The following is a 14,119-nucleotide window of genomic DNA, read 5'->3' as shown; positions in this document are numbered from 1 at the left end:
CTCAACTATCTCCTTATCTGACCCTCACACACACAACCAGTTTTCCTCTGCCCTAAATCAGTCCAGGGCAAGGTACCAGGCAATCACAGACTCCCTATAGCCCAAAGCCCACCAGAATTATTAAACTAGCCAATCTTAGCGTTATCCTTGCCTTGCCTGAGACAGACTTCGATCAAGGCTCTGGCCAGGCTCTTCCCCGGCTCTTGTTTCCTGCCACCCACCTCAGGTGGTGCTTTCCTCTGTGACCCTTTGTGGCATGTGGTGACGACCTCTCCAGAACCTATGACTATAATAAACTTCTTCCAAGTCTAGTTCTCATTTCTTCCTGTGGCCACACCAAATTTTATCATACCATTTCTAACATTTACATTTTTAAAACAGTATATAAATAAATGTAATTAAGAAATCATAGAGCATATGTTCACTATAAGAAAAATGGTCTCAAGTTGAATCAATCTTTGTGATTAGTTCATATGTGATTTTTTATGTCCTGATGTTTTTACATTTAAAACAGTCAAGCCATGATTCTGGAACAAATTCTAAAGCGTAAGTGAATATGTTAATTTAAATGAGAATACAATTCAGAATTGTAGACAGGATATACATTTATTAATAGTATAGTGAAAAAGCATTTACCCAAAGTGAATGTTACAAAATACAAAGGATACCTCCACAGTCCAGCTAGCTTATTACTGCAGCATTACCTCAACCTGCACAGGGTTCTCATTCTTTTGGACCATTTCTCCCTCTGTCTCTAACCAAAATTTTAACTTAAAAATTAAGACAAACAGGAATATTTAATGCCTAATCCTTTAGCAATAGTTACTATGGAAAACATATTAAACAAATATGTGCTCTCAAGACCTATGGCTAAAACTAAATTATCTGCTAAAATAGAAAAATAGTAAGACTAGATAACGGCAGCTATAACACAAATAAGCAATCTTAATAATTTTCATAGGTATTATTCATAACTAAGATATAAATACAATTCTTCCACTGTATCTATCTGTACCACGCATGCAGAGAGACAGAGAGGGAGAGAGGTGCGTGTGAGCACACACGCGTGCACGCTCCACCGCACTACGTAAGGCTTGGGCTGAGTACACCAAAATGAAGTTTTTCCCCCTTCCTGCTTAAAGCCTAGAAAATATAGAATTTGAATATTCATACAATATACTTTATTGCTCCAACTTCCCTGAAGTTAGGCCAACTGGATAAGAAACCCTGATTCTTAATTGGTAGTTTTCTGAATAGGTTTTATTATATAGTTGGAGACATATGTCTTACATAATTTACATTAAGTAGTAACTCAATGAATGTCCTCCTAGGAAAATCCTCATTTAATACTCCTTGATTTGACATTATAGCTTTACTTTAAGGTATCAAGCAAATAAGAATTTAAAAGAATATCTACCAAGTTCCTTTTCTTCTTTTCTTTTTTGGAGTATTTCAGTCAAGTGTTAACGAATTTAAAACTACTTAGTACTAAGTCTTTATATTTTCTTCAAGGAAGACTCTATAAGGTTGACTTATTCATTGTTAACTGGCCCTTTGAAGCCTTACTAATATGCAAAGTTTGGGATAAAAAGATAAGTCATCGTTTAAAAGTTGATTTACTTATGATGAAAAACTCACATAAATTTTTTTAGTCAATACTTCATTCATGAACCTGCTTTGCCCTCACTAAACTCAAAAGCAAACTGCTGTGCTTTGGTCTTAAATTACAAATCTCAAAAGGCAAGTTTGTCAGAAGGTATATAGAGATTGAACTGTTCTGTTACATAAACTTTTAGCTGTATTTATCCCTACTTGAGTTTAGTTTTTCGTTGAAAATTAGTCACATATTACTGTCTGTGCAGAAACACTCCCTAATTATATATTCTTTTTAATCTTTAGACTGAGGCAATGTACAGAGGATTTGCAATTCCTGAAAATATTTTTCTAACAGATAATGATGTAAGTTCTAGGTATGAAGGACATATATTCTAAACTTATTATCCAATCTGAATGGCTTAATATATATTCTATAATAAATTCACAGGTATCTTGGATATGCTTATAACCTGCCCTATTCAAAGTAACAGAATTTGCAGGTTTCTAAAAGAACTTTAGACTCCATAGCAGCAACAATGGCATTATTTGGAAGGCTTATCTAATGGGTGGGCTTTATAATAAATAATATTGTTCTCCAACTCTTAATCACTGCTCTTCTCTGAATAGCCTAAAATTATATAGAACACTGACTTGCTGTATAGAACTCAACATAATTTCCAAAAAAGTTAATTTATAGATAAGTCCAAACTTTATTTAAAACTACATTTTAAATATAACTGTACCAAACATCACAATGGGGAAAAAAATCAAGACCAAAAAAGAAAAAAAAATTACACAGTGTATCAAGGCTTCAATCTGTCCAGAATTCAGTTTCTGATGTTTTAAACTACTATGGGCAAAATTTAGCACACTTATCAAAAATGCAGTGTCAAATTAATTTACATTTTTATACAGATCAAAACAGATGTTTATTCAGTATCATTTTTAAATACGCACTGACGATGGAAAGAGAGAGTTAGATGAGCCTCTGAAGACACCTCATACAGTTTGGGCTCCCACTGTTTCTGAAAAACAGAGTAATAATTAATGTCTTATTAATTACTGAATTATTACAATTTACTTTACAATTGTTTTCTTCTATTAAAGCTTTTATTTTTAATCTAAGTTATTTTATAGGGTATCTTAATTTAGCTTGCTAAAATCATGCCCTGATAGCACACAGCAAAAAAGAACAAGAGAGTTTCTGCTGCAACAGACCGAGCGGTAATTTCCTATCTCTGTAAAAAACTCCAACAGAGGGGGGGAAAGGACTGTTAAATGGAATAAACCTAGTCCAAGAAAAGCAGTTTTGAGAAAACAGAAAGCACGTGACACCAACACATCATCAGAATGCTCAAAGTACATAGAGGCTGTATAGCAAGGACAGAGGAAGCCCCGGCCCGGGAGCTCTGTGAGAGGTCGCGTTAAGCTGGGCAGGGGCGCCATGTTCTAACAGGCAGAAATGGCTGGAAGCTGGGGATTAACTGAAGGTTGGATATCTGAATGGTCTCTCTTTCTCCTCACCCTATTTCCAAGAAAAACAAAAACAAGAAAGTATCATATATGATTTTAATCAATTGATGAATTAATGGAAAAAAACAAAAAGAAAAACCCCTTAGGTCTCAATGTGAGCAACACTCTCAGAGTGGCTGGGGGGTGGGGTGGGGTGTTGCTATTGTACTGAAAAAGAAAGAAATATGGGACTATGGCTAGGCTCTACGATGAGTGACATATATATAGAGTCATCCACACAAAAAGTACAGAAGATTTAATTATTATAGTTTCAAAAATAAGTGTTTCTTTAAGGTATTACTTTAATAACCTTAATAATCTAAGAATATGGTACACATAAGCAAAGAAGGTAGAAGGAAGGAGGAAAAGTAGAGGAATAACGACCAAAGTTGGTGGAACTAGAAAAATGTATGTATTTAAAATAACAAAGGCAAAAAATAGAAAAACCAAAAATAATACAAATATTGAAAGGAGAAGACAGGTAGGGCTAAATACATACTTCTCAAAAGAGAGAGAAATTACCTGAATTTAAAACATTAAGAAAAAAAATCACAGGCTCGGTACCTGTAACTCAAGCGGCTAAGGGGCCAGTCATGTACACTGGAGCTGGCGGGTTCGAATCCAGCCCAGGTCCAAACAAAAACGACAACTAGAACCAAAAAAATAGCTGGGTCTTGTGGCAGGTGCCTGTAATCCCAGCTACTTGGGAGGCTGAGGCAAGAGAATTGCTTAAGCCCAAGAGTTGGAGGTTGCTGTGAGCTGTGACACCAACCATGGCACTCTACCCAGGGCGACAGCTTGAGACTCTGTCTCCATAAAAAAAAAAAAAAAAAGAAAGAAAGAAAAGAAAAGAAAGAAAAAATAAAATCCCAAAACATTTAGAGGTCTCCTCCAAAAGAACTAAAAAATCAATAATTTAAAAAAGGTTTAAACTATCATTAATTTTTTGTACCTTTCTTTCTTAAACCATGTACATGCACATATTATTCTGCTAAATCTGAACGAGTTTAAAAACAGAAAAAAATTACCTGACAATACTATTTTATGAATTAATCAGCTGAACTAACAGTTTTACAGAATCACCAGGTGCAGTGGCTCTTGCCTATAATCCTAACACTCTGGGAGGCTGAGGCAGGTGGCTTGCTTGAGCTCAGGAGTTCAAGAACAGCCTGAGCAAGAGCAAGATCCCATCTCTAAAAAATAGCCAGGCGTTGTGGTGGGTATCTATAGTCCTGGCTACTTGGGAGACTGAGGTAAGAGAATCACTTAAGGCCAGAGTTTGAGTCTGCTATGAGCTATGATGCCATGGCACTCTACCCAGGGTGACTGAGTCAGACGAAGTCTCCAAAAAAATAAATTAAATATAACAACAACAACAACAACAAAAAACATAAAAAATAAAATAGTTTTACAAAATCTGCTTTCCAATATTTGGTTTAAATTTCCCAGGTACTAGTAGCACAGCTAAAAAGTAAAACAAAATGGTAGTGTTAAAATTTAATAATTTTTCAATGTAAGATTAAAATTGATAACTCTTACCAGGTTCTTTTAGTGTCTGAGAATTTCCAGCTAATTCTTCAGTCTGCATTTCACATATTTCACCAGACAAATGGTTTTTTTGTTCTTCCTCTACCATTTTCTTCCTTAGATCAGCCTTTGGAATGAAAATTAAAAATATAAATCATTTTTTAATTTAACAACATTTGCTTAATATAAAGACAAGTTTAATTAAAGAAAGCCATGTACCTCTGAATATATTGTCAGTTTAAGTGGTAAATCTTCAAGTTTTACAAAATCTTCTTCATCAGACTTTTGACTTACGTTACCAGATTCTGCTTCCTATAAGATAAATTATATTTAATGAAAAACATGCACTGTATATCTCTGGATCTAAACCAAAGTCACCCACACCAAGAAATAAAGTGGATTCTTATATATAGTATAACTTACACAACAGAAATTCTGTCCATATTTGGTTTTCTTCTGTATTCAGCTCCATAAATAATTCAGAAATACTAAGTTCAAAGAATGGGCTACACATCAAAGCTGTGAGCACACTGTCAAGTTTTTTTGTTCTCATTTTAACAAAGAAGACCCAGTTAACACACACTAAAAGAAGAAGTAGTAGTAGTTATATTGAGGGCTAAAATAATTATAGAATGCCTCAGAGATGTATCAAGTGCAACATAAGCATTTGCAAATGTTTCAATATATATCAACTCTGAGGAAGCACAATTAAAAATTTGAGACATGAATTTAATAAGTGCCGTTTGTGAATACCTCAAATTCTGTTTCTTAAACTTGAATTTTCTTCTTCTACTTCTCTCTTCTCATTTTTAATGATACCATCATTCTACCAATTACCCAAGAAGAAACATTGGGTTTTTCTTTTTTCTTACAATATTTCTCACCCACCCTACTCTCATTCAGCTCATATTTCCTATCTATATAATAGTACAGCCTCTTAACATAGCTTCCTTGACCATATATCTCACAGAGTCATCAGATTTATCTTCATAGGTCGTAACTTTGACCGTCATTTCACTTGGTTACACAAAAGCCTTCAGTGAGGATTCTTGCCTAAAGTTTAAATTCAAGGCCAGGCACAGTGGCTCATGCCTGTAATCCTAGCACTCTGGGAGGCTGAGGCAGGAGGATTGCCTAAAGTCGGGAATTTGAGACCAGCCTGAAGTAAAGCAAGATTTTGCCAGGTGTGGTGGTGCAAGCCTGTAGTCCCAGCTACTTGGGAGGCTGAGGCAGAGGATTGCTTGAGCCCAGGAGTTTGAGGTTGCTGTTAGCTATACTGAAGCCATGGCACTCTAGTGTAGGTGACAGAGCAAGACTCTTGTCTCAAAGAAAAAAAGAATCAAATTCAAGAGCCTCTATAATCTAACTCTAAGTTAGTTAATTTCAACAGAATTTCTTCTATAAGAACTCTACACACTGATCAAATGATACTAAGAATAAATCTGGCCAGGTGTAGTGGCTCAAGCCTATAATTCTAGCACTCTGGGAGATAGAGGTGGGAGGAACCCTTGAGTTCAGAATATCCAGGCCAGCCTGAACAAGAGTTAAGACTTCATTTTTAATTTTCATTCAATGATACCACAAGTGCAGATTTCCTAGCATATTTTTCTGTGATTTACGGCATAGCAAGAAAAGACTCTACTGCCCTCAAATTTTTTAATTTCACATTCCAAAGGTAAACCTTCAGGTTTACTATCAAAGATTTAGTGAGGAAGTCAAAATGCATAGTGTAAAAGATAAATGATGATTCATGTATCATTATCATTTCAGATCTGAAACTGAACTCTCTCAAAATTGCCACCTATAACTCATCTCTTTGGGTCTCTAAACTATAAAAAGTAGAACAGCTTGTAAATTTTGAGATGGTGATCTTAACTGACTACCACCCTTCTGCTCAAGTTTAAAGTGTGAATAAAAAATAACAATGTTCCAACAGGTTCTAAATCTAAACATGAAATGGAGTTTGGTTTATAGTCTGAAAATATTAACCTGAAAATGGAGAAAATACACCCAGAAATGAAAAGGAGAAATACTTGGAACTCTAAATGATACTTACATAGTCATTCACTAACACTGGGGATTCAGTGTCAGGACTTCCAGCCAGAGAACTTTCAGGAGTTTCCTGTGCAGATTTAACTTCTTTGACTCTAGGCACTAAGGTTTCAATTTCAGTTAATGGCAAAGGGTTAGGCTGTTTAGATGAATCAACGGTAGTGAGTGAGTCCTTGTGGGTAGTGCTATTTAAAGGTTGCTCATCTTCCAAGATATTGAGGTAACAGGGCTTCACAGGAGAGCTATCTTGGTCATCTGTCATTAAAAGAAATTCTTAATATTAAGGTAATGCAATGGATGTTAAATTTTACTATTATTCTAAATACAATATGCATGAATGAGAGTCATCAAGACATTTAAGACCAAAAAGAAAAGGTAACCACAAATTTTCCTTATCAATGATTCCCAAATTTAGTTTATTAGCACCCTCTGGGGGTGTTTTTAAAATTAAATTCCTAAAATCTACCCAATTTCTAATAAATTAGGATTTTTAGGTATAAAACCCACAAATGGGTATTTTTTTAAAAATCCCCCACATTTGTATCTAAAAATGCACCTTACAGAATTTTTCTGTGCAGGTAAATATTTGTCAACTTGTCTTTAACTGCTATTTGTAGAAACAAACCCTTCTTATGTTGTCTACAAAAGATTTACAGAGAGAAGAAAAATATACATCAGGTCCAAAGTGCCTTTAAGCTTACATTAAGAATTTAAATTTAAGCACATAAGGAGCACTTTAAATAATCTTAAACCCTTATTTAAATTTACCTTTACCAGTGAGTTCTTGCTCCAATGGGACATTTTTGCTTTCTGCTGTTTTTTCAAAGTCATGTTGTAGAACCTAGAAGTAAAAAGATTTTTTAATAGCAGGGTCTGAAATATGTGGTCGTTTTATAAAGAGACAGTTACTAGAGTGTGACTTCTGTCCAACCAGAGACTTTCATATAAGGAAAAATTTTTTTCTCTTGGTAGAGACAAGGTCACTATATTGCCCAGGCAGGTCCTGGACTCCTGGTCTCAAATGATCCTCCCTCCTTGGCCTCCCAAAATGCCAGGATTATTTATAGGCATGAACCACCATGCCCAGCTCCAGGAGAATTTAAAAGTATCTTTTAAAAGTGTTTCAAGAAGGTGGCAATTTCAAGATGGGTAAATAAAAACATTTCCTTTTTTTCTTAAATAACCTCAAAATAATATGGAAAACTGGATAACACAGAGTCTTTTTCAGACTATCTTAAATGAAAGTAAAAGACACTCATATACGTGTAGACATTAAGTGAATGAGAAAGGAACTAAACAAGAGAGGAAATGAACAAAACTAAGTACCTTCAGCACGGGAATGGAGCAGAAACTGTAATGCACCTCATAGTTGGAAGCACCAGATCACGAGTACCAGAAAGAGAGGGGGAGGGAGGGGAATGGGCGGGGCCACACCTACGGTGCATCTTAGAATGGGTACAGGCGAAACCTACTAAATGCAGAATACAAATGTCTACATACAATAACTAAGAAAATGCCATGAAGGCTACGTTGAACAGTTTGATGAGAACATTTCAGATTGTATATGAAACCAGCACATTGTACCCCTTGATTGCACTAATGTACACAGCTATGATTTAACAATAAAATTAAAAAAAAAATGGAAAGAGAATGGTGGCAGGGCAAAGGCTGGTGATAAAAGGGTGTGTTAGTAGTTGTTTAAAACTATTTAAGAAAAACATGGACATCTAGGTTCCCTGCTCAAACTTCAATTGAAAGTGGGAGATTATATTTTAGAGAACTGAACTAGTGAGCCTCAGGAACTGGAGGCCACTGGGAGCAGGGGATGGGGTACAGAAAGCATGAATGAAGAGTCATATCATATAACAGAGATTTAGTGCAACCCTGTATAATGGTGGGATCTCACCCCATTCTCACATCTAATTCTAGAATATCAGAAACCAAGCTTATACACCAGGCAGGAGATAATGAGATGATCCTTCTCTGGAGAACCTAACCCATCCCAAAGGAAAGATACTAACATCTGGCAATTTCTGTGAAAATGCTGACTCTTTCTCTCCCCAAATGAAGTGAAGCCCAAGAAACCCAACTCTTTGGTATATCATTCTTTACCACAGGAACAACCAAAGTTCAACAGACATTTGAAGAAAGCCTCTACATCAGCAATCCCTAACATTTTTGGAACCAAGGACGGGTTTCATGGAATACAATTATTCCACGGATGGGGTTGAGGTTGGGGTAGAGAGGATGGTTTGGGGATAATTTAAACATATTACATTTACCTCAGATCATCGGGCATTAGGTTCTCATCAGGAGTTCGCAACCTACATCCCTCACATTGCGCAGTTCAGAGTAGGGGTTGGGCTCCTGTGAGAATCTAATGCTGGTGCTGGTCTAACAGGAGGCGATGTGAACCATGAGGAGCAGCTGTAAATACAGGTGGAACTTCCACTGCCCAACCACTCCTCACCTCCTACAGTGCAGCCTGCTTCCTAACAGGCCAGAGCTATGGATAGATAAAAGAAGATAACTGCTTCCATAAAATAACAGGGCACTATAAAAATGAGAAAAATAAAAAAAATAGTTTAGAAATTAAAAACATAACAGCTAAAGTAAAAAATAATTCATACAAGCTTTAAGGTAAAAAAAAAAATCTCCCCAGAAGTAAAACAAAGAGATAAGGCGAAGAACAATAAAATGAAGAAAGGAGAAAGCGCCCCAATGCCTAAGGGCTAATAAGTCTGACAATATTAATTCCAAGAGAAAAGAGAAAATGGTGTGGAAGAAATAAAGAAAATTTACCAAACTGAAGGACACAATACAGACTTTAAAAAACCACTGATAACCCACTACAGAGAGTGAAAAAAAGACCCCAACAATGTCTATCACTGTAGGGGGAAAAACTTCTGGAGCAGGAAGGAAAAATAAGACCTACCACAGTCCCCTCTTGTCCACAGGAGATAAGTTCTCAGATCACCAGTGAGCCTGAAACCCCAGATAACACACACTCTACACACAGGCTGTGTTCCTCCCTATCCATACACACCTCTGATAAAGTTTCAGTTATTAATTAGGCACAGTACAAGCAAAACTAATAATAAAATAAAGCAATTCTAACAATATGCCAGCGTCACTCCTCTTGCACTCTGTGGCCATTATTAACTGTGATACTGTGAAAACTGATCTGTTAACCTCAACAGCTATCAAGAGGTTAGTCGGTGGCAGTACATACAGGACAAACAAGCTGGACAATGGGATGATTTGTATCTCAGGCAGGACAGAGTGGGTTGGCGGAAAATTTCATTATGCTATTCAAAATGGCGCACAATTTAAATTTGATAAATTTTTTATTTTTGGAATTTTCCATTTAACATTTTCAGACTGCAACTGCCTTCAAGTAAAGGAAACTAGAGAGCACAACTGTGAGTAAGAGAGGATGGGAACTAAGAAAGGCATCTGACTTCTCAACAGCAGCACCAGGAGCTAGAGAAAGATACAGTGAATTCAAAGATCTAAGGAAAATATTTTCAAGATGGAAGTACTAAGATTTTCTCAGACCCAAAGTCTCATAATCTATTTTTGCACTCTTTCTCAGTGACGATGTGCTCCACTAGTTAAGGCAAGAAACCAAGAAAGACAAACACACAAAGGAGATTCCAGGAACACAAAGAAAAATGACAAGGGGATTCCCAGGCTAACAACTGTTCAGCAAGTCTAAAGAACAGTCAGCTTTTAGAGCTATAGCAAAGACCTGGGTATATGTTCAAGGGCAATTAAGTAGATAAAAATGGAGACAATGATTAAATTCAAGAGAAAAATAAGGCTAGGTAATAAACAATATTTACTTGGTTGAGCAGCCAGTAATATTTACAGTTTGGTTAAAATCTAAATATTTGGCTAAATATAGATTTAATCCAAAGAGATATACGCATGTGTGCACATTTTATTCAGAAACAAAGTAAACAGAAAAAATTGTATAAAGGGTTGCCTGTGAAGCAGACAGGATAAGGTGCAGGTAAGAAATGGAATAATTTTATTTTTGTTACATACTATTTCCATGTATGAGTAGTGGAAAAATATTAAAGATTAAAATCCTTTTAAAGTTAAACATGAATGAACATAAAAATGAACTTGTGTTTCAGATTTTAATTAGCATATTGAAAACGAAATGAGGAAGATGTAAATTTTAACATTTCTCAGAGGATCTGCTCTCAGTAGTTAAAATAAAGATGGGTGGTAGATAAGTTGGTCTACAATGGAATACCTGATTGTCATGTTCGTTTTCTTCTGTAGTTTCAGTGTTAGCCTGAAGTGAAGTCTGGACATCGACAGGTCCCTCTTCAAATTCTTCCATTTCTTCATCCTCATTCTCATCTTCTCCACTTCCATAGTTAGTTAAAGCCTGAGTTTCAGCTTTAGACAAATCTAAGTTGATTAACACACAATTTGTAGTAAATTTCAGTACTTAATGTTAACACTGGCTACCATTTGTTGTATTTTTGCACAATACAAGTGTTTACATACAATATTTGAAATCCTCAAAACAGTTAAGTACAAGAAAACTATGGTCCAGAAAAGTCAGATAATTTAGTCAGGGTCACAGTAAAACCCAAAATCAGAGTTCATTGACTCTTAATTCAATCCTTATTATATTCCACCAACTGTTTCAATAAGTGATCTACAAAGAACCGACATATGAACACAGTAGAGAGCCTTTTACTCACTAATAGACACCGGGCATCCTTCACTTTCCTCATCTTCCTCTTGATCAGAAATATCAGATCTTATATTTTTGGGACCTTTGCCATCATATACCTCAGATGTTTGAGTCTGCTTAACTGTTTCAGTCTCATCCTTGTCCTAGTCACAAATAAATTTGAGTAATTAATTCCTGAGAGTACATTTTTAAAAGGTATATCATAAGTCTATCATAAAAATCAGTAATAATTATCTAAGAAAAAATATTTTAAAAAATCAACTTTTGACATCTACTTTTGTTTTTAAAAGAAGGAGGTCTCTCAGACAGTAAACATTTAATGATATACTCTGCTCTCAAACATTAAAGTTACTAAAATTATTTAATATTCTGTTTCAAAAACATTATTTTTATTTATTTTTTGAGACAGAGTTTCAAGTTGTCGCCCTCGGTAGAGTGCCATGATGTCACAGCGCACAGAAACCTCAAACTCCTGGGTTTAAGCGATTCTCTTGCCTCAGCCTCCCAAGTAGCTGGGACTACAGGCGCCCACCACAACACCCAGCTATTTTTTTGGCCTGGGCTGGATTCAAACCTGTCAGTTCCGGTGTATGTAGCTGGCGCCCTAGCCACCTGAGCTACAGGCACCAAGCCCATAAATATTATTTTTAAGGCAAAAATTAATTAGCACATACTTTGTCTTCATCATCCATCTCTCCAGTAGGTGAGCTATGATCTTCAAGAATCCTTTTGGCCTATAAAGTAAACCAATTAAACAGAATTTAGCAATATAATTATTCAGTGAACTTTAAAAAATGATGCATTTTGTCATCATCCAAATAGCTAAATGCTTTCTTAAAAATGTAAATTCAACTTTTATTTAAATATTTCAAATTAACAAAACAAAAAACAACACGCAGATCTGACTACTCCTTGCATATCTAATAGGCATCTGAAAACAAAAATCTTCATTCCCTTCTCTACAAACCCCATCCTCCATCTTCCCAATCTCAGCAAATTGTACTTTACCCGGGGTGCATAAGCTAGAAAATTAGGAATCAGCCTTTGCTTACTATCATTATCCACATAAAAACTACTACAATGCCTATAGTCTCAATTACACTAATTACGTCAGTGCTGCCTACAAATCTAAGACATTAAATGATCGTTTCTTCCCTGGACTACTGCAACAGCCTTACAACTGGTCTCCGTGCTGCCATCTCTACTCACCCACAATCTCCGTTCAATATGGTATTCAGACAAATCTTTTAAACTGTACATGAGATTATGTCAGTCCTATTTGAAATATCCTCATGGGTTTCCATCATACTTACAATAAAAGGCCCTTCCCATAGTTTCTAAGGCCCCATAATTAGACTTTACCTACCTCTGTTAACTCATCACTCGTAGCATACAATGTGTTCTTGCCTCCCTTTCTCTCTGTTCTCCAAACCACTCCCTGCCTTAGAATCTTTACACTTAGTTTTCTCTGCATGGAAGGACTCTTCCCTTTCATCTTCATTATGAACTCCCTATCCTTCAGGTTTTAACTTATGTTTCACTCCCTCAAAGAGCCTCACGAGATTGTCTATTTAAACTAGATTGAAAGGAGACTGCTTTCTGATCATTATAGTATTATGAAATGTTGTATTATTTTCCAATCATTTATTATGGTATTATGATGTTTTCTTTTCTTCAAGCTCTTAGCAAACGCTAAAATTATTTGAAATTAATTTACTTATACCTAGAATATAAATATCATGGTGAGTGTTTAATAGATAGCTTGACTTTGTCTACATTAGATTCTAAGAAGAAGGGCTACCTTCTTCTCTTTGGATCTAGCCTGCTTTCCCTCTCATAAAAGAGGGTCAAGAAAAGGGTATAAATCTACAGGAAAGGCCTCCTGGTTCATGTCAAGTTTAGAGGAAACAAACTCACCAATTTCCCATATGATCAAGACTACTCTGACAAGGCAGAACTACAGGTATGTAAAACCAAGGCCCTAAACTAAAAACAAGCATGTGTGTTGGCTGGGAGTGACCTCTGGATAAATAATATTCTATATTTTCATGACAGGGGACTGTCCAAGGACTGGATTCAGTCCTCTTCTCTTCTTTGGGGACCAGAATAAGGGACAATGATGTGAACTGGCTATCTGACTATCTATTGGCTATCTATTGATCCCACATTTAGCATCAATTCCAGTCTGTATTCCTGATCTTTAGCCACTGCTGTTATTCCTGAGATTCGATATGCAGCTAGCATATATACTGATTTACAATCTGACTGATTTCTAAACATATCTACTTTTACTGAGATAAAACATGTTTGTAGTTATTAATAACTATATTGATATGAATAATGATCAAAAACTGTATGTATGTACTAATTATCCTAAAATCAAAATGAATGTTATTTACCTCTTTAGCATAAGACTGTATCACTCCAGCCGCTTCTATTTTCCTTTTGCATCTCTGTTTCACAGATAAACTATTATTATCCAAATCTTGCATGAGCTTAAAGAAGGCCAATTCATTAAACAACACTTCAGATATCTCTACAAGAAGATCTTCTCCACAGTCTTTCAGTTTTCTGCCAGCAAATTTTGCCAGTGAATCCTATTCAAAGAAGACCAAGGAAGTTTAAGATTATAGTGAAATTCAGCTGTGGGTAGAGCAATAGAGATGATTAAAAATGCTTACCTAGAGAAAAACGATTTCATTAGTTTTAAATATT

The 14,119-nt window shown here is 35.7% G+C and overlaps 1 protein-coding gene across 2 annotated transcripts in view; it reads right to left on the bottom strand.

Moving 5' to 3' along the window:
• Nucleotides 1-580: 580 nt before the first annotated feature.
• The window catches only part of PCM1 (pericentriolar material 1), a 90,919-nt gene continuing 77,380 nt past the window's right edge, over nt 581-14,119 (bottom strand). The window contains exons 33-41 of one of the 2 annotated variants that reach the window (XM_053578354.1): nt 13,804-14,001; nt 12,079-12,138; nt 11,412-11,547; nt 10,952-11,112; nt 7,456-7,528; nt 6,692-6,942; nt 4,855-4,947; nt 4,648-4,762; nt 581-2,621 (exon numbers count right to left, since the gene is read on the bottom strand). In XM_053578354.1, the coding sequence (XP_053434329.1) occupies nt 2,596-2,621; nt 4,648-4,762; nt 4,855-4,947; nt 6,692-6,942; nt 7,456-7,528; nt 10,952-11,112; nt 11,412-11,547; nt 12,079-12,138; nt 13,804-14,001 (1,113 nt within the window). In that variant the 3' untranslated portion in view covers nt 581-2,595. The remainder of the gene's footprint in view (nt 2,622-4,647; nt 4,763-4,854; nt 4,948-6,691; nt 6,943-7,455; nt 7,529-10,951; nt 11,113-11,411; nt 11,548-12,078; nt 12,139-13,803; nt 14,002-14,119) is intronic. The other variant, XM_053578355.1, reaches the window with a different exon arrangement.

The sequence above is a fragment of the Nycticebus coucang genome, chromosome 24 (assembly GCF_027406575.1).
Source record: "Nycticebus coucang isolate mNycCou1 chromosome 24, mNycCou1.pri, whole genome shotgun sequence".
Taxonomy (NCBI): domain Eukaryota; kingdom Metazoa; phylum Chordata; class Mammalia; order Primates; family Lorisidae; genus Nycticebus; species Nycticebus coucang.
The sequence above is the reverse complement of the archived record's forward strand: the minus strand, read 5'-3'. Positions and strand labels throughout refer to the sequence as shown.